Source organism: Scyliorhinus torazame, chromosome 7, assembly GCF_047496885.1.
Source record: "Scyliorhinus torazame isolate Kashiwa2021f chromosome 7, sScyTor2.1, whole genome shotgun sequence".
In the NCBI taxonomy this organism is placed as follows: Eukaryota; Metazoa; Chordata; class Chondrichthyes; order Carcharhiniformes; family Scyliorhinidae; genus Scyliorhinus; species Scyliorhinus torazame.
The window spans coordinates 57,566,327-57,586,848 of NC_092713.1; the positions used below are offsets into that span (position 1 = coordinate 57,566,327).

At 48.9% G+C, this 20,522-nt stretch overlaps 1 protein-coding gene across 6 annotated transcripts in view; it reads left to right on the forward strand.

Moving 5' to 3' along the window:
• Positions 1 to 20,522, forward strand: part of ccdc24 (coiled-coil domain containing 24) — a 221,263-nt gene that overhangs the window by 169,762 nt on the left and 30,979 nt on the right. For 3 of the 6 annotated variants that reach the window (XM_072510750.1, XM_072510749.1, XM_072510751.1), the window contains one exon: positions 6,544 to 7,493. The exons of 1 other annotated variant lie outside the window; for it this stretch is intronic. In XM_072510750.1, the coding sequence (XP_072366851.1) occupies positions 6,544 to 7,273 (730 nt within the window). In that variant the 3' untranslated portion in view covers positions 7,274 to 7,493. Of the gene's footprint in view, positions 1 to 6,543; positions 7,494 to 20,522 lie in introns of those variants that run through there. 2 more of the 6 variants (XM_072510755.1, XM_072510753.1) reach the window with 2 other exon arrangements.

A 20,522-nucleotide genomic window follows, 5' to 3' on the forward strand; every position in this document is an offset into this window, starting at 1 on the left:
AAGGCTGCCGAGAATGAGGACGACATACAGGGCCTGGTGGTGAAGACGGAGATGCACGAGGCACACCATAAACGATGTGTGGAAAGACTGGAGGTGCTGGAGAATAACGCGAGGAGGAATAATTTAAGGATTCTGAAGGTGCAGAAGGGGCGGACGTCGGGGCATATGTGAGCACGATGCTGCACTCATTAATGGGAGCGGAGGCCCCGGCGGGTCCGCTGGAGGTGGAGGGAGCATACCGAGTGATGGCGTGAGGACCGAGAGCAGGAGAAATTCCTAGAGCCATAGTGGTGAGATTCCTCCGTTTTAAGGACAAAGAGATGGTCCTTAGATGGGCAAAGAAAACTCGGACAGTAGGTGGGAGAACGCGGTGATCCGCGTATATCAAGACTGGAGTGCGGAGGTGGCGAGAAGGAGGGCGAGCTTTAATCGGGCCAAGGCGGTGCTTCACAAAAAGAAGATAAAATTTGGAATGCTGCAACCGGCAAGACTGTTGGTCACATATCAAGGGAGGCACCACTACTTTGAGACGGCAGATGAGGCGTGGACTTTTATTGTGGAAGAAAAACTGGAATAAGCGGGTTATTAAAAAAGAACGTTTGAAACAAAGTGGTGGGGCGAAGAGGGGGGAAAAAGGGGGGGAAAGATGAGTTTTATGTTATTAATCCTGCGATGCGGTAACTTTTCTCTCTTCCACAGGTGGTGGTGGAGGGAGGAAGGGAGGTGGAGGAGATGGGGCGTTGGCCATGGGGGGCAGGGCCAAAAGGGAAGCGCGGGCTTTGTTTCCGCGCTATGATAATCATGGCGGGAACAGGGAAGCAAGAAGGAGGGGGCGTCGCACGGTGCGAGCCGAGGTCACGGGGGGGAAGCCGAGGTCGGCCAGAGTTTGCTGACTTCTGGGGGGTGCAACTACGCGAGTGGGGGATCTAGCGGGGGGGGGGTGGGAGGGGGGAGTTACTGGGTTGCTGGGGAGAGGGGGGAGCCGGAATGGGGTGGGGTGGGCGGGGGGGCACCGCCTGGGGGGGACACAGCTGCGTGGGAACCAGGTGAGGAGCTGGGAAAAAGGGGATGGCTAATCGACAAGGGGGGGGGTAAAAAGCCCCCCAATCCGGTTGATCACGTGGAATGTGAGAGGGCTGAACGGGCTGATAAAGAGGGCACGAGTACTCGCACACCTTAAGAAACTTAAGGCAGACGTGGTTATGTTACAAGAGACGCACTTGAAACTTATAGACCAGTTTAGACTACGCAAAGGATGGGTGGGGCAGGTGTTTCATTCGGGGCTAGATGCGAAAAACAGGGGGGTGGCTATACTAGTGGGGAAGCGGGTTATGTTTGAGGCAAAGACCAAAGTGGCGGATAGCGGGGGCAGATACGTGATGGTGAGTGGCAAATTACAGGGGGAGGCGGTGGCCTTGGTAAACGTATATGCCCCGAACTGGGATGATGCCAATTTTATGAGGCGCATGCTAGGACGCATCCCGGACCTAGAGGTGAGAAAGTTGGTAATGGGGGGAGATTTTAATACGGTGCTGGAGCCAGGGCGGGACAGGTCGAGATCCAGGACTGGAAGGAGGCCGGCTGCAGCCAAGGTTCTTAAAGATTTTATGGAGCAGATGGGAGGAGTAGACCCGTGGAGATTTAGCAGACCTAGGAGTAAGGAGTTTTCGTTTTTCTCCTATGTCCACAAAGTTTATTCGCGAATAGACTTTTTTGTTTTGGGAAGGGCGTTGATCCCGAAGGTGAGGGGGACGGAGTATACGGCTATAGCCATTTCGGTTCACGCTCCACATTGGGTAGACTTGGAGAGAGGGGAGGAAACAGAAGGGCGTCCACCCTGGAGAATGGACATGGGACTAATGGCAGATGAAGGGGTGTGTCTAAGGGTGAGGGGGTGCATTGAAAAATATTTGGAACTCAATGATAACGGGGAGGTCCAGGTGGGAGTGGTCTGGGAGGCGCTGAAGGCAGTGGTTAGAGGGGAGCTGATATCAATAAGGGCACATAAAGGAAAGCAGGAGAGTAGGGAACGGGAGCGGTTGCTGCAAGAACTTCTGAGGGTGGACAGGCAATATGCGGAGGCACCGGAGGAGGGACTGTACAGGGAAAGGCAAAGGTTACACGTAGAATTTGACTTGCTGACAACGGGTACTGCAGAAGCACAGTGGAGGAAGGCACAGGGTGTACAGTATGAGTATGGGGAGAAGGCGAGCAGGTTGCTGGCCCATCAATTGAGGAAAAGGGGAGCAGCGAGGGAAATAGGGGGAGTGAGGGATGAGGAAGGAGAGATAGAGCGGGGAGCGGAGAGAGTGAATGGAGTGTTCAAGGCATTCTATAAAAGATTATACGAAGCTCGGCCCCCGGATGGGAAGGAGAGAATGATGTGCTTCCTGGACCGGCTGGAATTTCCTAAGGTGGAGGAGCAGGAGAGGGTGGGACTGGGAGCACAGATCGAGATAGAGGAAGTAGTGAAAGGAATTAGGAGTATGCAGGCGGGGAAGGCTCCGGGACCGGATGGATTTCCAGTCGAATTTTATAGGAAATATGTGGACTTGCTTGCCCCGATACTGATGAGAACCTTTAATGAGGCGAAGGAAAGGGGACAGCTGCCCCCGACTATGTCGGAGGCAACGATATCGCTTCTCCTAAAGAAGGAAAAAGACCCGCTGCAATGCGGGTCCTATAGACCTATTTCCCTCCTAAATGTAGACGCTAAGATTCTGGCCAAGGTAATGGCAATGAGGATAGAGGATTGTGTCCCGGGGGTAGTCCATGAGGACCAAACTGGGTTTGTGAAGGGGAGACAGCTGAATACGAATATACGGAGGCTGCTAGGGGTAATGATGATGCCCCCACCAGAGCGGGAAGCGGAGATAGTGGTGGCGATGGATGCCGAGAAAGCATTTGATAGAGTGGAGTGGGATTATTTGTGGGAGGTGTTGAGGAGATTTGGCTTTGGAGAGTATATTAGATGGGTACAGCTGCTGTATAGGGCCCCGATGGCGAGCGTGGTCACGAATGGACGGGGGTCTGCGTATTTTCGGCTCCATAGAGGGACGAGGCAGGGATGTCCTCTGTCCCCATTATTGTTTGCACTGGCGATTGAGCCCCTGGCAATAGCATTGAGGGGTTCCAGGAAGTGGAGGGGAGTACTCAGGGGAGGAGAGGAACACCGGGTATCTCTTTACGGGGACGATTTATTGGTGTATGTGGCGGACCCGGCGGAGGGGATGCCAGAGATAATGCGGATACTTGGGGAGTTTGGAGAATTTTCAGGATATAAGCTGAACATGGGGAAAAGTGAGCTGTTTGTGGTGCATCCAGGGGAGCAGAGCAGAGAAATAGAGGACTTACCGCTGAGGAAGGTAACAAGGGACTTTCGCTACTTGGGGATCCAGATAGCCAAGAATTGGGGTACATTGCATAGGTTAAACTTAACGCGGCTGGTGGAACAGATGGAGGAGGACTTCAAGAGATGGGACATGGTATCCCTGTCACTGGCAGGGAGGGTACAAGCGGTTAAAATGGTGGTCCTCCCGAGATTCCTCTTTGTGTTTCAGTGCCTCCCGGTGGTGATCACGAAGGCTTTTTTCAAAAGGATTGAGAAGAGTATCATGAGTTTTGTGTGGGCCGGGAAGACCCCGAGAGTGAGGAAGGGATTTTTGCAGCGTAGTAGGGATAGGGGGGGGGCTGGCGCTACCGAGCCTGAGTGAGTACTACTGGGCCGCCAACATCTCAATGGTATGTAAGTGGATGGGAGAAGAGGAGGGAGCGGCGTGGAAGAGATTGGAGAAGGCGTCCTGTAGGGGGACTTGCCTACAAGCTGTGGTGACGGCGCCGTTGCCGTTCTCACCGAAGAAATACACCACAAGCCCGGTGGTGGTGGCTACTCTGAAAATTTGGAAACAGTGGAGACAGCATAGGGGAAAGACGGGAGCCTCGGTGTGGTCCCCGATAAGAAATAATCATAGGTTTGCTCCGGGGAGAATGGATGGGGGATTTGGAACATGGCAAAGAGCAGGAGTAACACAATTGAGAGATCTGTTTGTAGATGGGACGTTTGCAAGTCTGGGAGCGCTGACCGAAAAATATGGGTTGCCCCAAGGGAATGCATTCCGGTATATGCAACTGAGGGCTTTTACGAGGCAACAGGTGAGGGAATTCCCGCAGCTCCCGATGCAGGAGGTGCAGGACAGAGTGATCTCAAAGACATGGGTGGGGGACGGTAAGGTGTCAGACATATATAGGGAGATGAGAGACGAGGGGGAGATTATGGTAGACGAGCTGAAAGGGAAATGGGAAGAAGAGTTGGGGGAGGAGATTGAGGAGGGGCTGTGGGCTGATGCCCTAAGTAGAGTAAACTCATCGTCCTCGTGTGCCAGGCTAAGCCTGATACAATTTAAGGTGTTACACAGGGCGCATATGACTGGAACACGGCTTAGCAAATTTTTTGGAGTAGAGGATAGGTGTGCGAGATGCTCGAAAAGCCCAGCGAATCACACCCACATGTTCTGGTCATGTCCGGCACTACAGGGGTTTTGGGTGGGGGTGACAAAGGTGCTTTCGAAGGTAGTGGGGGTCCAGGTCGAACCAAGCTGGGGGTTGGCTATATTTGGGGTTGCACAAGAGCCTTGAGTGCAGGAGGCGAGAGAGGCTGTTTTGGCCTTTGCGTCCCTAGTAGCCCGGCGCAGGATACTGTTGATGTGGAAGGAAGCCAAGCCCCCGGGTGTGGAGACCTGGATAAATGACATGGCAGGGTTTATAAAGCTGGAACGGATTAAGTTCGTCCTAAGGGGATCGGCTCAAGGGTTCACCAGGCGGTGGCAACCGTTCGTCGAATACCTCACAGGAAGATAGAGGGAATGGAAAAGAAGAAGATAGCAGCAGCAGCCCGGGGTGGGGGGGGGGGGGGGGGGGGGGGAGGAACCAGAGGGATTCTCAGGGATGTTAATATATAAGTATAATATGTATAGGTTGTTGTTATAGATAATTGTATATTGGACTGTTAAAACATATTTTTGGAGAATATTTATCTGGGACAAGGCAGTTGCCATTTAGTTTTGTTTTTGTTTATATATTATTTATTTCTTGTTTATAAAACTGGCCACTGTTATTTATATTGTTATATTACTGTGTAAAGGATACACAATGTACTGTGATGGTTGGCCAAAAATTTTCAATAAAATAATTTTTTAAAAAAAGAATGTAAACCTCTTGTGCTTGACTGCCAAGCCAGACAAACTTGTGTTGCTGCTATTTGTAAATTTAAAGTGTTGTAGATTATTTTTGATTGTTTGAGTGAGGATAGTTTATTGAGGATAGTTAGAGGTACCGTCTTTTTTTCTGTTGTAATGCATGTCCCTGTTGGGACATAGCGGCACTTAGAATTGTTAGTTAAAAAATGTTCATACATAGTTATGGTCAGTGTAGAGGCCATGGAAGAGGGCTCGCTGAGTCAGGAAGTGAAGACAACACAGTTATGTGATCCTTCACACTTCGCGTTAGGAATCACATGGCCACTTCCCGACTTAAAATGGAAGTCCGCAAAGAATGAAGGGAAATTCAGCCAACACAGGCAAAAACTAGCAAGTGCAACAATACTGTGTATTAGAACTTGCAGAAGCCCAGAAAGCACTGAAACTACCGACCATCTGCATACTAATGAGCGATCCCCGGGAACAATTAGAAACATTTAGTAAAACAAGGTCAAGCCAGACTCCTCGGCGCCAGCAGGAGCCAAGACAAAGGAAGGCTAACGGACACTCAGGGACCGCCCAGTGATCAGGGAACGGCTCCAGTATTGGAGAAATCGATCCAAGTGATCGGAACGTAGTTCAATCACTTGGAACCAGATACGGGGTCCGCCCCGAACGGCGCGAAGCCCCTGAGGACTATAAAGTAGAGACCCCAAGTTCAAATCGGTCTTCTTGGCAGGGTCACTCAGCAACTCGAATCAACCCTTGACAGTGAACTGCCTAGCTGCCGCATCAAACAAGTAAGTCTGCAGTCAACGCTCGCTACGAGATAGGCGCTCCTAGCTACCAGTCCATACCAGCTTTTGAATCCTGCAGACTCAGAATCGAATGAAAGGCCATTTGTTCCCCTGACCTGGTGGGCCAGTTCCGAAGCTAAGTATAGGCCTTTTAGCAATAGAAATAGTCTAGAAAGTAGAGTTATATGCATGAGTAGTGATTTACTGTGTATAATAAATGTGTTTTGATTTGAATCTTACTAATTGGTGTGTTGAGTTATTGATCAGTACTTGAACTTGAACCTCGTGGAGGTATCATAAAGATACCTGGCGACTCTAGAGCAAAGGTTATAGAAACAGAGCAAATTCGGTAAAGACCCAATGGGCAACAAATTAAAAGCCAACCAAAGTTAGCAAGAATTGTCCCTAACATAGCTGGTATGAAATTGGTAATTTGCATAAAAATATATTTTTCACTGCTTCCTTCAAAGAAAGACATTCTCAAGTGTTGATGATAGAAAAGCATTGCTGTGCAATCACTCCACGTTAAACTTTTCTATTGTTTGATATAGGAACACGTCAAGATGCAACTCCACAGCAGCAAGCCCATCAGAAGAGATTCACTACTCAAGACTAACAGCTGGTCTGCCCAAAGCAGATGTGGAACAGAAAATGAAGAAACACAGTATATCACCTGTGAGTGGATCCAGTGCCAATGAAACTAGGGACTGTTCTATAATACTGGGATCCTCTGGAGCACTTGCTGTATCACCACACAGGACCTCCTTAAGGGCTGTGGACTTATCATTACCCACTTACCATGACGAGGGAGCCTCAGTAAGAGTCCCTGCATCAGAAAGCACATGTACTCCTGGCCCTTACTCTAAGGCGAAAGGCCAGAGTAAAGTTCAGTTACATCTAGTGGGGGATGTGTCAAGAACATTCAGTATGCGAGAAATTGAGTCTACGCATGATAGAGCTTGCGGAGAAGAATCGCCCTCTTTACGAGAGGAAGTGCAGAAACCACCGGCATATTCAGACTCTGTTAATAACTTGCCAGTCGGGCAACAGTCCGTCTCTTCCTTCATCCAGACAGATGGTCATTGCATCGCAGAAAGCAAGAGGGCTTTGCCATCGAGTTTAAGGAGCCCCGCCGGGGTTTTATCTTCAATAGCGAAACATGATGGTCATATTCTTATCCCGGCGCCACCTTTGACTGAGAAGCCCATTGGTGCTCAACCCAGGAGCGCACACAGAGTCAGAAGAACCCGCGTAGATAGCGTAGCTGGCAGCGCCTGGTGACTGAATTCAGCCTAATTGTTCCAGCAAGCTGGCCTCAGTTTAGAAGATTGGTTTGATCTGAATTAACCTAAATCAATTTAGTACCAATCAAAATAATTGCTGAGGTACTGCCCCACATTCCCCATATCCTGATGATCGGTTAATTTATTTCCATCGTACTACCTCATGTTTTACTTCAAGATGTGTGCAAAGTAAAATAAAAATAAACCTAGATACCAAATATGTTTATTTTCTTATGATTTGAAAGAAAACATAGAAAATTCAATACATTTTACATGTTTCTGAATAAGATATTCTTTCTGGGGGCTCTGCTTTTCGAATGCAGACAGGAGCTATGCATTCTCTTTCATCCAACACGCCCTAAAAAGGATTTTTTAAATTAAGAAAGGAACAACGTATTGAAGTTACTGTAAATAAAATTGGAAGAGATGTGAAACTGGCGACCAAATTTTATCACCCCCACTTTATATTATCGCCCAAGTCAAAATTAACCACTTTGTATACAGTTGTATGCACTGGCCACTAGGTGACACTGTAGTGCAGCTGATGTTTCTGAGCCCTCAATACAATACACTCAAGCATTTTCGAAAAGGGGAGGTAAAAAGGTGAGGAAATTCTGACTGACATTTCACTTTAGCTCCTATGATAGTCACTTTGAGCCTCCTTTGTGGCAGTTTCCTGTTGAAGTTCTCAGTACTGCGTTGAGTCTTACCTTCTCTAGCTCTGAAAAATTAAAAAGGGAAGTTATGGGCGGCAGGGTAGCACAGTGAGAGTGGTTAGCACTGTTGCTTCACAGCGCCAGGGTCCCCGGTTTCATTCCCAGCTTAGGTCACTGTCTGTGCAGAGTCTGCACCTTCTCTCTGCGTCTGCGTGGGTTTCCTCCAGGTGCTCCGTTTTCCTCCCACAAATCCCGAAAGATATGCTTGTTAGGTGAATTGGACATTCAGAATTCTCCCTCCGTGTACCCGAACAGGCGCCAGAGTGTGGCGACTAGGGGTTTTCACAGTAACTTCATTGCAGTGTTACAGTAAGCCTACTTGTTGGGGCAGCACAGGAGTGCAGTGGTTAGCACTGCTGCCTCACGGCGCCGAAGTCCCAGGTTCGATCCTGGCTCTGGGTCACTGTCTGTGTGGAGTTTGCACACTCCATGTTTGAGTGGGTTTTGTCCCCACAACCCAAAGATGTGCAGAGTATGTGGATTGGCCATGCTAAATTGCCCCTTAATTGGAAAAAATTAATTGGGTACTCCAAATTTTTTTTTTTTAAATGTAAGCCTACTTGTGACACAAATAAAGATTATTATTAATTTCTGGATTACTGCCGCTACCACATACGAGTGAGTGAGCATAGGAGTAGCAAAGTAAGAGAAATTAATGTCTGGGTGGAGAACTGGTACAGGAGGGAAACCTTCAGAGTCCTACTGCAGTAAGGCATGGTCTGGGGCAGGAGGGAGCTGTGCAAAGTGGATGGGCTACACCTCAACAGTGGGACTGATGTATTTTCTGGACAACCTCTGGAAAGTTCTCAATGGCTGGCATTCCTTTTCCCTTTGCAACTTCCTGTGCTCCTTCCCACCCTTCTATTGTAGCAGTTAAGACCTTAGGACAGGAGCAGAATTAGGCCATTTGGCCCATCGAGTCTGTTCAGTGGAAAAGCAGCTCCTCAAAGTTCTCTTCGAAGCATTTTTAAACCCTACAGCCTATTTCCCAGATGGAAGTCAAAATCCCATTCAATCTAGTTTTGGTTCTCTCCATCTCCCCCAATACAAAACTTTTTTTTTGTGGTGTTTCCCATTCCATAAACTGCCTCACAAATACCGAACCCCGAGCATCTCCACTCTGCAACAAGAATTACTTGGGCTATTGATCATATTAGTCATTGCTCACCCTCACACCTACTATTTGCATTTTAATAGGCAGTGTGCTTGGTTGGGTGTTTGTTGCATCTCTGTATCTGAGCCCCATGACCTGCAACCGCCCCTTCTTCCCAAAGGTGTGCTTCTGGTCCTGGTGGCCCATCCTAGACAAGTCTCTGCTTCCCTGCCAGCCTTCCAATTGCCTGCTGGCACCCATCTGCACCTCTTCACCTGTGACCTGCACCCAATCCCTGTCACCCTCCCTAATTCTTGTTACTGCCCTGAGCTTCCCCTGCCATATGCCACTTCTCCCATCCTGTCCTTTTGGATGGAGATTGCAGAGCCTTTGGCTTTGAGCCTTATGTCGTCATTGTCTACAGGAATAGTGCCAGAAGACTGGCGGATAGCAAATGTTGTCGCCTTGTTCAAGAAGGGGAGTAGAGACAACCCCGATAATTATAGACCAGTGAGCCTTACTTCTGTTGTGGGCAAAGTCTTGGAAAGGATTATAAGAGAAAGGATTTATAATCATCTAGAAAGGAATAATTTGATTAGAGATAGTCAACACTGTTTTGTGAAGGGTAGGTCGGGCCTAACAAATCTTATTGAGTTCTTTGAAAGGTGACCAAACAGATGGATGAGGGTAAAGCAGTTGATGTGGTGTATATGGATGAGGGTAAAGAATTTGATAAGGTTCCCCGCGGTAGGCTATTGCAGAAAATACAGAGGCATGGGATTGAGGGTGATTTAGCGGTTTGGATCAGACATTGGCTAGCTGTAAGAAGACAGAGGGTGGTGGTTGATGGGAAATGTTCAGACTGGAGTTCAATTACTAGTGGTGTACCACAGAGATCTGTTTTGGGGCCACTGCTGTTTGTTATTTTTATAAATGACCTGGAGGAGGGCGTAGAAGGATGGGTGAGTAAATTTGCGGATGACAGTAAAGTCAGTGCAGTTGTGGACAGTGCGGAAGGATGTCGCAGGTTACAGAGGGACATAGATAAGCTGTAGAGCTGGGCTGAGAAGTGGCAAATGGAGTTTAATGCAGAAAAGTGTGAGGCGATTCATTTTGGAAGGAGTAACAGGAATACAGAGTACTGGGCTAATGGTAAGATTCTTGGTAGTGTGGATGAGCAGAGAGATCTCGGTGTCCATGTACATAGATCCCTGAAAGTTGCCACCCAGGTTGAGAGGGTTGTTAAGAAGGCGTATAGTGTGCTGGCTTTTATTGGTAGAGGGATTGAGTTTCGGAGCCATGAGGTCATGTCACAGCTGTACAAAACTCTGGTGTGGCCGCATTTGGAGTATTGCGTGCAGTTCTGGTTGCCGCATTATAGGAAGGATGTGGAAGCATTGGAAAGGGTGCAGAGGAGATTTACCAGAATGTTGCCTGGTATGGAGGGAAGATTTTATGAGGAAAGGCTGAGGGACTTGAGGCTGTTTTCGTTACAGAGAAGAAGGTTAAGAGGTGACTTAAGAGGCATACAAGATGTTCAGAGGATTAGATAGTGAGAGCCGTTTTCCTCGGATGGTGATGGCTAGCATGAGGGGACATAGCTTTAAATTGAGGGGAGATAGATATAGGACAGATGTCAGAGGTAGGTTCTTTACTCAGAGAGTAGTAGGGGCGTGGAATGCCCTGCCTGCAACAGTAGTGGACTCGCCAACATTAAGGGCATTTAAATGGTCATTGGATAAACATATGGATGATAAGGGCATAGTGTAGATGGGCTTTAGATTGGTTTCACAGGTCGGCGCAACATTGAGGGCCGAAGGGCCTGTACTGCGCTGTATTGTTCTATTGTCCTTTTCCCTCTCTTTCTCTCTATCTTCACCTCTCTCACCTTCATTTCTCCCTCTCCCTGCACCCAGTCTGGCTCCTTCCCTGTTTTCCCTTTCCCACTTGTTCATAGAATTATAGAAAAGTCACAGCACAGAAGGAGGCCATTTGGCCGAGCTTGTCCATGCCAGCTCTAGGACACCCAGTTGCCCTTTCGAATCCTACCTTCCTGCACCCGATCCATAGCCCGGTAGCTTAGAGCACTTACAAATGCAGATTTAGGTACCTTTTCAAAGAGTTTAGGGTCTCTGCCTCCACCACCAACTCGGGCAGTGAATTCCAGACTCCCCACTACCCTCTGCATAAAGAAGTCTTTCTTCATGCCCGCTCTGCACCTTCTGCCACTTATCTTGAATCTCTGTCCCCTGGTTCTAGAATTCTCCACCAAGGGAAACAATTTTACCCTGTCCACCCTATCTCTTCCCCTCATGATTGTGTACACCTCAATTAAGTCACCACTTGGCCTTCTTTGTTTCAAAGAAAATAACCCCAACCTATCCAATCTCTCCTCGTAGCCACATTTTTCTAGCCCTGGCAACATTTTTGTAAATGTCCTCTGCACTCTCTCCAGAGCAATAGCATCCTTCCTGTCATGTGGTGACCAGAACTGCAGCTCCACCTCCCGATCCTTCGTTCGCATTCTTCTCCTTCAAATGCCGCACCCTCTCATTTGCCTCATCCTCCCTCCCCCATTTTGACTAAATTAGCCCTTGATCTAGTGCTCTGCTTTACCTGAATATTGCACATGGTCTTGACATGCCATTGCAGTGCCATTCTCTCACTGCAATTTTAAAAGAATTACTCATATTTTTTCAACATTTAAAACATATTGCCTCGTTTAAAAGTTAAAGGAATTGCTTACTAACTTGATCGAGTTTTTCGAGGAGGTCACTAAGATGATTGATGCAGGTAGGGCAGTAGATGTTGTCTATATGGACTTCAGTAAGGCCTTTGACAAGGTCCCTCATGGTAGACTAGTACAAAAGGTGAAGTCACACGGGATCAGGGGTGAACTGGCAAGGTGGATACAGAACTGGCTAGGCCATAGAAGGCAGAGGGTAGCAATGGAGGGATGCTTTTCTAATTGGAGGGCTGTGACCAGTGGTGTTCCACAGGGATCAGTGCTGGGACCTTTGCTCTTTGTAGTATATATAAATGATTTGGAGGAAAATGTAACTGGTCTGATTAGTAAGTTTGCAGACGACACAAAGGTTGGTGGAATTGCGGATAGCGATGAGGACTGTCTGAGGATACAGCAGGATTTAGATTGTCTGGAGACTTGGGCGGAGAGATGGCAGATGGAGTTTAACCTGGACAAATGTGAGGTAATGCATTTTGGAAGGGCTAATGCAGGTAGGGAATATACAGTGAATGGTAGAACCCTCAAGAGTATTGAAAGTCAAAGAGATCTAGGAGTACAGGTCCACAGATCACTGAAAGGGGCTACACAGGTGGAGAAGGTAGTCAAGAAGGCATACGGCATGCTTGCCTTCATTGGCCGGGGCATTGAGTATAAGAATTGGCAAGTCATGTTGCAGCTGTATAGAACCTTAGTTAGGCCACACTTGGAGTATAGTGTTCAATTCTGGTCGCCACACTACCAGAAGGATGTGGAGGCTTTAGAGAGGGTGCAGAAGAGATTTACCAGAATGTTGCCTGGTATGGAGGGCATAAGCTATGAGGAGCGATTGAATAAACTCGGTTTGTTCTCACTGGAACGAAGGAGGTTGAGGGGCGACCTGATAGAGGTATACAAAATTATGAGGGGCATAGACAGAGTGGATAGTCAGAGGCTTTTCCCCAGGGTAGAGGGGTCAATTACTAGGGGGCATAGGTTTAAGGTGAGAGGGGCAAAGTTTAGAGTAGATGTACGAGGCAAGTTTTTTACGCAGAGGGTAGTGGGTGCCTGGAACTCACTACCGGAGGAGGTAGTGGAGGCAGGGACGATAGGGACATTTAAGGGGCATCTTGACAAATATATGAATAGGATGGGAATAGAAGGATACGGACCCAGGAAGTGTAGAAGATTGTAGTTTAGTCGGGCAGTATGGTCGGCACGGGCTTGGAGGGCCGAAGGGCCTGTTCCTGTGCTGTACATTTCTTTGTTCTTTGTTCTTTGTTGTTTGCTGACTGTCCTTTGAATTGTAGCAGTTTTTAAACAATCTCAGAGTGGGTGACTGGTCACCAAGCTCTGAAAAAGCAGTGCCACAGCTGAAGGTAGGGAAGACTAAAACCTCTCCTACAGGATGTTTGACCTTTACTGAGCAGTTAAGCACTTGACAAAGTATTTTTTGCCGCTTTAAGAGACTTGCATCCGCTGTATAGGGCCCGGTCAAACAATACGCGGTGTCTGGTTTTCGGGGTTTCTGTCAGGTGGAATGGGATGATAGGTCTTTGAAAACCACTGACCCACTTGCCGTCATTTCTAACTAGTTCTGGAAATGGGCCGGCACCTTATTTTGGCAGGCAAATCAGATCTGATGATACACACAGGACCCCGGTGCAATCGTCAGATACCCAGGTGTACATACCGTCTGCCCACCAGACATCCAGCAAGCCACCAACGGTCCCAGAAAGGACCACTCTGGGCTGCTCAAGAAACAATACAGGTAGGTTTTCAGCATGGTTCTTTTGAGAAATGGTATACTTCTGTTTGAAATCCAGCTTGTTCATGACCATGACCCCATGAATAAGATTAAATACATTTAATACATGCTGAATATTTCATAATAAGTTATATAGACTGCTTAATCATTTACATATTAATAGAACTATCGGGCAGCACGGTAGCATTGTGGATAGCACAATTGCTTCACAGCTCCAGGGTCCCAGGTTCGATTCCCGGCTTGGGTCACTGTCTGTGCGGAGTCTGCACATTCTCCTCGTGTCTACATGGGTTTCCTCCGGGTGCTCCGGTTTCCTCCCACAGTCCAAAGATGTGCGGGTTAGGTGGATTGGCCATGCTAAATTACCCATAGCGTCCAAAGTTGCACTGAGTGTTGGGTAGGGTTACTGGGTTATGGGGATAGGGTAGAGGTGTGGACCTTGGGTAGGGTGCTCTTTCCAAGAGCCGGTGCAGACGCGACTGGCCGAATGACCTCCTTCTGCACTGTAAATTCTATGAAACTATCAACAGATTTTTTTTGGAAATGATTTTTATTAAATTTTAAACATTTCATACAAAGGAGTATAAAAGGCGTGACGCATAGCAAACATTTTTAACAAAATGCCATAAACAAACACTTTTTACAAAGACTCTCACCCCCACCCCACCACGACCGCCCCCCTATAAAAAAAACAACCCCCCCCTCGTCTCCCCTTAAACTCGAGCAATGACCAATTCTTTGACGTACACTATAAACAGTCACCATCTTCGATAGAACCCCTCAATCGACCCTCTCAACGTATATTTGACCTTCTCGAGATGCACAAACTCCATCAAATCATGCAGCCAGGTTGAAGCCTTCGGCGGTGCCGTCATCTTCTAGCCCAATAGGATACGCCACCATGCCACCAACGAAGTGAAGGCCTTGCAGTTCTGGCACATCGGAGGTCCCAAAAGTTACCCCCAGTGGGCAGGGTTCTACCCCTACATTCAGGATGGTGTCAAAAAAGGACCCCCAAAAGTCCCACAGCCTGGGGCACGACCAGAACATGTGCGTGTGATGCACAGGCCCCTTGAACAACGCTCACACTATCTTGCGTCCCTTCAAAAAATCGGTTCATCCTCGCTCTAGTGAGGTGCGCATGGAAAACTACCTTTCGCTGAATGAGGCTCAGCCTCGTGCAAGACGATGTCGCATTCACCCTCCGCAATGCCTCACACTCCACCCCTTCCTCTAGTATTGGCCCCAATTCCTCCATCCATTTCCGCTTCACCCCCTCGACCAAACCAAACACCCCCCGCTATTCATTGGTACATCCCAGGCACACTGCCCTCCACTGATCCTGCGCAGGATAAAATCTACTCCCAACAAGGTGGATGGATGAACCACCGTAAAGGCTGGAAAAAACTGCTTAATCCAGCACCACATCTGAAGGTACCTAAATCCATCCACGTCCGGAAGCCCATATTTCTCCTTTAACTCCTCCAAGCTAGCGAACTGCCCCTACAAAAATAGATCCCCCCACCTTCTCCAACGCTCTCTCCTTCCAATGTGGTATCATCAACTTCAAATGATAAAAACAAAACAAACATTTACACTTTGGATACAGAGCACGGCTCTCTCAGTCAATGTTGTGAGCAATCGGCATGCATCTCGCTTCACTTGCCCTTGCTTTATGTGTGTATCGCTTCAATCATATCAGTATCAACGAGATGAAAGCTAAGACATCTGCCCGCACCCGTCTGTAACCCCGGCAGGTTTGACACACCCAAATATGCCCTCCGCAGCACCTCATATCATAATCCCTCCTCCCACTTGACCTTAATCCCTTCCATGGGCACCTTATGCTCCTCCATGATCCTACCGTAAATCGCCAAATCGACTCCAGCCCCATCACCGAAAGCACCTCCTCCAGCAACGAAGAGGACTATGCCACCGGAAAGTTCGGGAAGACCTATCTTGTGAAGTTCTATATCTGAAGCCCCCCTCACGCTGGAGTCCAAACTTCACCCCCAAATCCTTCAAGCTTGCGAACCGCCCCTCCAAAAACAAATCCTTCATCTCCTTCGCCCCTCTCTCTCCTTCCACCCCCGGACTTGCGTCCATCCTCTCTGGTTCAAACCCATGGTTGTCTCTTATCAGCATCACCCTCAAGCCTGCCCTCAACTTAAAATGCTGCAGGAATTGCCTCCAAATCAGCATGACTACCACCAAAGGACACCCTGAATACTTCCTTGGGGCAAAAGTAGCGGCATCATTGCCAGGGCCCGCAACCTCGACCCCTTACAGGAACACGCCTCCGTCCATACCCATAATGTCTCCATCTCCCTACTCCAGCCAAGCACCTTTTCCGCATTGGCCACACAGTAATAGTTCAGAACAGACAACCCCCCCGACTGACGCCCCCTTTGGAGCAATGCTTTCCTTATCCTGGTCACCTTCCCTGCACACACAAACGACAAGACCAGCCTATACACCCCCTTAAAAAATAACTTTGGGAGAAAGAGCGGCAGACACTGATAATGTGGCAGAATGTTCATGTTCACTGCCTGCACCCGCCCTGCCACCAACAAGGGGAGACTCTCACACTGCAATGGGGGTAGGATCCCTGCCTGCTGGCTCCGCCCAGTAGGCGGAGTATAAATGTGTGGGCTCTCCGAGCTGCAGCCATTTCGGAAGCAGCTGTGGGAGGCTCCACATCCCTGCGTAATAAAGCCTCGATTACTCTCTACTCTCGTCTCGTCGTAATTGATAGTGAATCAATTTATTACGCAGAGATTTGACAACGATGGATCTCCGCATCAAGCCTGATCGCCTGCAGCTGCACCCTCAAGCAGACAACGCCAAGTCGGCCTTCGCACATTGGCTAGCTTGCTTTGAAGCATACATCGGACCTGCGACAGACCCACCCTCAGAGGCACAGAAGCTCCGGATCCTTTACACGTGGCTGAGCTCCGATATCTTTCCCCTCATCCAGGACGCACTGACCTACGCTGAGGCCATGGCGCTACTGAAGGAGAACTACACTCAGCAGACTAACAAAATCTACGCCAGGCACCTGTCCACGCGGCATCAACTCCCCGGTGAGTCTGTGGAAGATTTCTGGCATGCCCTGCACGTCCTGGTGGGAGACTATGATTGCCAGGCCATTTCGCCCGCTGAACATTCAACAACACACAGCGGGGTAAGATCAAAAATGATAAGATCTTGAGGTGGAGGATCGAGCTCTCCACCTACAATTACGAGATTTTGTATCGCCCCGGGAAGCTCAACGAGCCCCCCGATGCCCTATCCCGAGGTACATGTGCCAGCACACAAGCGGACCGACTCCGGACCCTGCACGACGATCTCTGTCACCCAGGGGTCACCTGCTTTTATCACTTCATAAAGGCCTGCAATCTGCCCTACTCCATTGAGGAAGTCAGGGCTGTCACCAGAGACTGCCAGGTCTGCGCGGAGTGCAAACCGCACTTCTATCGGCCAGACTGTGCGCGCCTGTTGAAGGCCTCCCGCCCCTTTGAACGCCTCAGCGTGGACTTCAAAGGGCCCCTCCCCTCCACCGACCGCAACACGTACTTTCTTAATGTGGTCGACGCATATTCAAGATTCCCCTTCACCATCCCATGCCCCGATATAACATCTGCCACCATCATCAAAGCCCTCAACACCACCTTCGCTCTGTTCGGTTTCCCCGCCTACTCCACAGCGACCGGGGATCCTCATTTATGAGCGATGAGCTGCCCCAGTACCTGCTCAACAGGGGCATTGCCTCGAGCAGGATGACCAGCTACAACCCCCGGGGAAATGGGCAGGTGGAGCGGGAGAATGGGATGGTCTGGAAGGCCGTCCAGCTGGCCCTACGGTCCAGAAATCTCCCGGCCTCCCGCTGGCAGGAGGTCCTCCCTGATGCCCTTCACTCCAGTTGGTCGCTCCTGTGCATTGCGACTAACGAAACTCCCCATGAAAGTCTTCCCCAGGAAGTCCACCTCCGGGGTTTCACTCCCAACATGGCTGGCAGCTCCAGGACCCGTTCTCCTCCGCAAGCACATGCGGCTCCACAAGGCGGACCCATTGGTTGAGAGGGTATAGCTGCTCCACGCGAACCTGCAGTACGCCTACGTAGCATACCCCGACCGCCGCCAAGTCACAGTCTCCCTCAGGGACCTGGCACCAGCTGGGTCCCCCCCCCCCCACCTCTGCCCCAGCGCCACCCTCCCTCCCCCCAGCGCACCCCACCACAGCCCCCGCTCCAGGACGATCCGTCCTCCCCTTGGCCCCACCCGGGGATGAACATGAGATCGACACGCTCCCGGAGTCACCAACGACCGAACCGACGCCTGAATCGCCACCAGATCTGCGGCGTTCGCAACGACTGATCAAGGCGCCCGATTGTCTAAATTTGTAACTTCTTCCTTAAATTTTAACAACCTGTATGTAAATAGATTTCCACCACCCCCCGCTGGACTCTTTTTTAACAGGGGGTGAATGTGGTAGTCACCACTGTTGTATTGTATATACTGCATATGAGGGTATTACGGTAAGGCCCCTGTACTAAAGGTACGGGGGTTGATCCCTGCCTACTGGCTCCGCCCAGTAGGTGGAGTATAAATGTGTGGGCTCTCCGAGCTGCAGCCATTTCGGCAGCAGCTGCGGGAGGCTCCACATCTCTGCGTAATAAAGCCTCAATTACTCTCTACTCTCGTCTCGTCGTAATTGATAGTGATTCACCGGTATCGTTCCCAGCCCCTCACCATTCACACCTCCCAGGCCCATCAAAACCTGCCCAAACAGGTTCCAATAACCATGTCCCCTCTCTCCACCTTGCTCCCGTTCATTAGCCAACATTGTGTTTGGTAGCGCGGCGGACCCTGCCAGAGCCCCCTCCCCCACAACCAAAAACACACCAACATTCCTAGGATTCTTAAAGCATCCCCAATATACATGATTCGCCCAGCCATCTGGTGCTTTAACTTCAGAAGCTGGATCCCACCTTGTAAATAACGCTGTTTGTTCGCCTACAACTGTAGCGGAAGCCCCATGTCCACCTCCATTCTAAGCGGCTGACTATTTACCATCAGTACAATCATAATTGAGGGTGTTTTGCCAGCTTTATGTTGTTTAAACTGTATACTTCAGATTCATTTTCAGGGCTATTCTCAAGGTAGATCAATGACTATATTGAAGACTATGTCAGACAATATTTCTGACACTTCTCTTTCCTTTCTTGACTTCTCGATCTCCAATCCTGGGATAGATTGTCTATATTGTCATTATAAGCCCACCAACTCCCACAGCTACTTTGGCTTCAATTCCTCACACCCTGCTTCCTCCATTCCATTCTCACAGATTTTCCATCACTGTCACATCTGTTCTGATGCTACCTTATACAATGGCACTTCCTTATCACTCAACCAAGGATTCTCCACCCTACACTGTAATTGACAGGGCCCTCAATCATGTCCAACCTATTTCCTGCACTTCGCCCTCACCCTTTCCCCTCCCTCCCCTAAGCATGATAAGGTTTCCATCCCACCAACCTTCACATTCCAAGGACCATCCACTGCCATTTCTGTCACCTCCAGTATGATGCCATCACCAAACACATCTTCCCTCCTCTCTCCTGGCAGAATTTTGATGGGGCCTTTCCCTCTATGACACCCTGGTCCACTCCCCTATGACTGCAATGCCACATTCCCCTCCCACAACACCTTCCCATGCAATCGCAGAAGGTGTAACACCTGCCCTTTTAATTCTTGTGTCTTCACTGTCCAAGGCCCCAAACGCTCCTTCCAGGTGAAGCATTGAGTCGCTTGTGCTTCTTTCAATTTGGTCTACTGCAGTCTCTGCTCACAATGTGGCCTCCTCTACACTGGGGAGGCCAAACGCAGATTAGGTGACCATTTTGCAGAACTCCCCTATTCAGTCCACAAAACCACAACCTTCTGATTGTTTGCCATTTCAATTTTCTACCTTGCTCTCATGCTCACATTTCTGTCCTTGGCCTGCTGAGATGTTCTAGTGAAGCCCAATGCAAGCTGAAAGAACATCACTTCATCTTCCGATTAGCCACTTTACAAGCTGGACTCAATATTGAGTTCAACAGCTTCAGACCGTGACCTCTGTCCTCCATTTTGTTTTGCCAAATGCCAGTCTGCATCTTGTTTTCACACCTTTGCTTTCAGTCAGAGCTGTCCACACTTACTCTGGTTTAGTGTGTTGTTTCTTTACTACAAATATTACCGCATCCTTTGCCTTTTGTTCCCTGACAGGTTTGTCGTTTAATCTCTCCTCGCCCTCAAACCTATCCCTGACCGCTGTTGTTCCACCTGGTCCGCTCCTTTATTCAACACCATAAAACCCATCACGTTTCTACTGCTCTTCAGTTCTGTAGAAGAGTCATATTGGACTGAAAACTATAACTGGTTCTTTCTCCACAGATGCTGCCAGACTCCAGTTTTTCCAGTACATTTTATTTTTATTTCAGATCTCCAGCAGCCACAGTTTTTTGCTTATATGATCTGAGAAATGGTGACTGGAAATTAACACAGTGCAAGTATCCCTACTTCTGATCATGTGATGGGGAACTGGTCAGTCCATGAAGTTACAAATAATACTGGAGTACAATTCTGTGACCGCTGATGATGACTGACAATGTCTCATAGATGCCCAGGTTTGAACTGCTAGACAGGCTCTGAATCTGTCACATTTAGCACAATGATGGTGCCACACAACATGATGCATGGTATCCTTATTGGGAAGACAAGGAATGACAAGGGCTGTATACTGATCACTCCTACCAGTGCTGTCATGAATTGATGCATCTATGACAGGTAGATTGGCCAGGACAAAGTGGAGATGGTTTTTCTCTCTTGTTGATGTTCTCACGCGACACAGGTCCAGTGTGTTAGATTTGTCTTTCAGGACACAGCTAACTTTGTCAGTAATTGT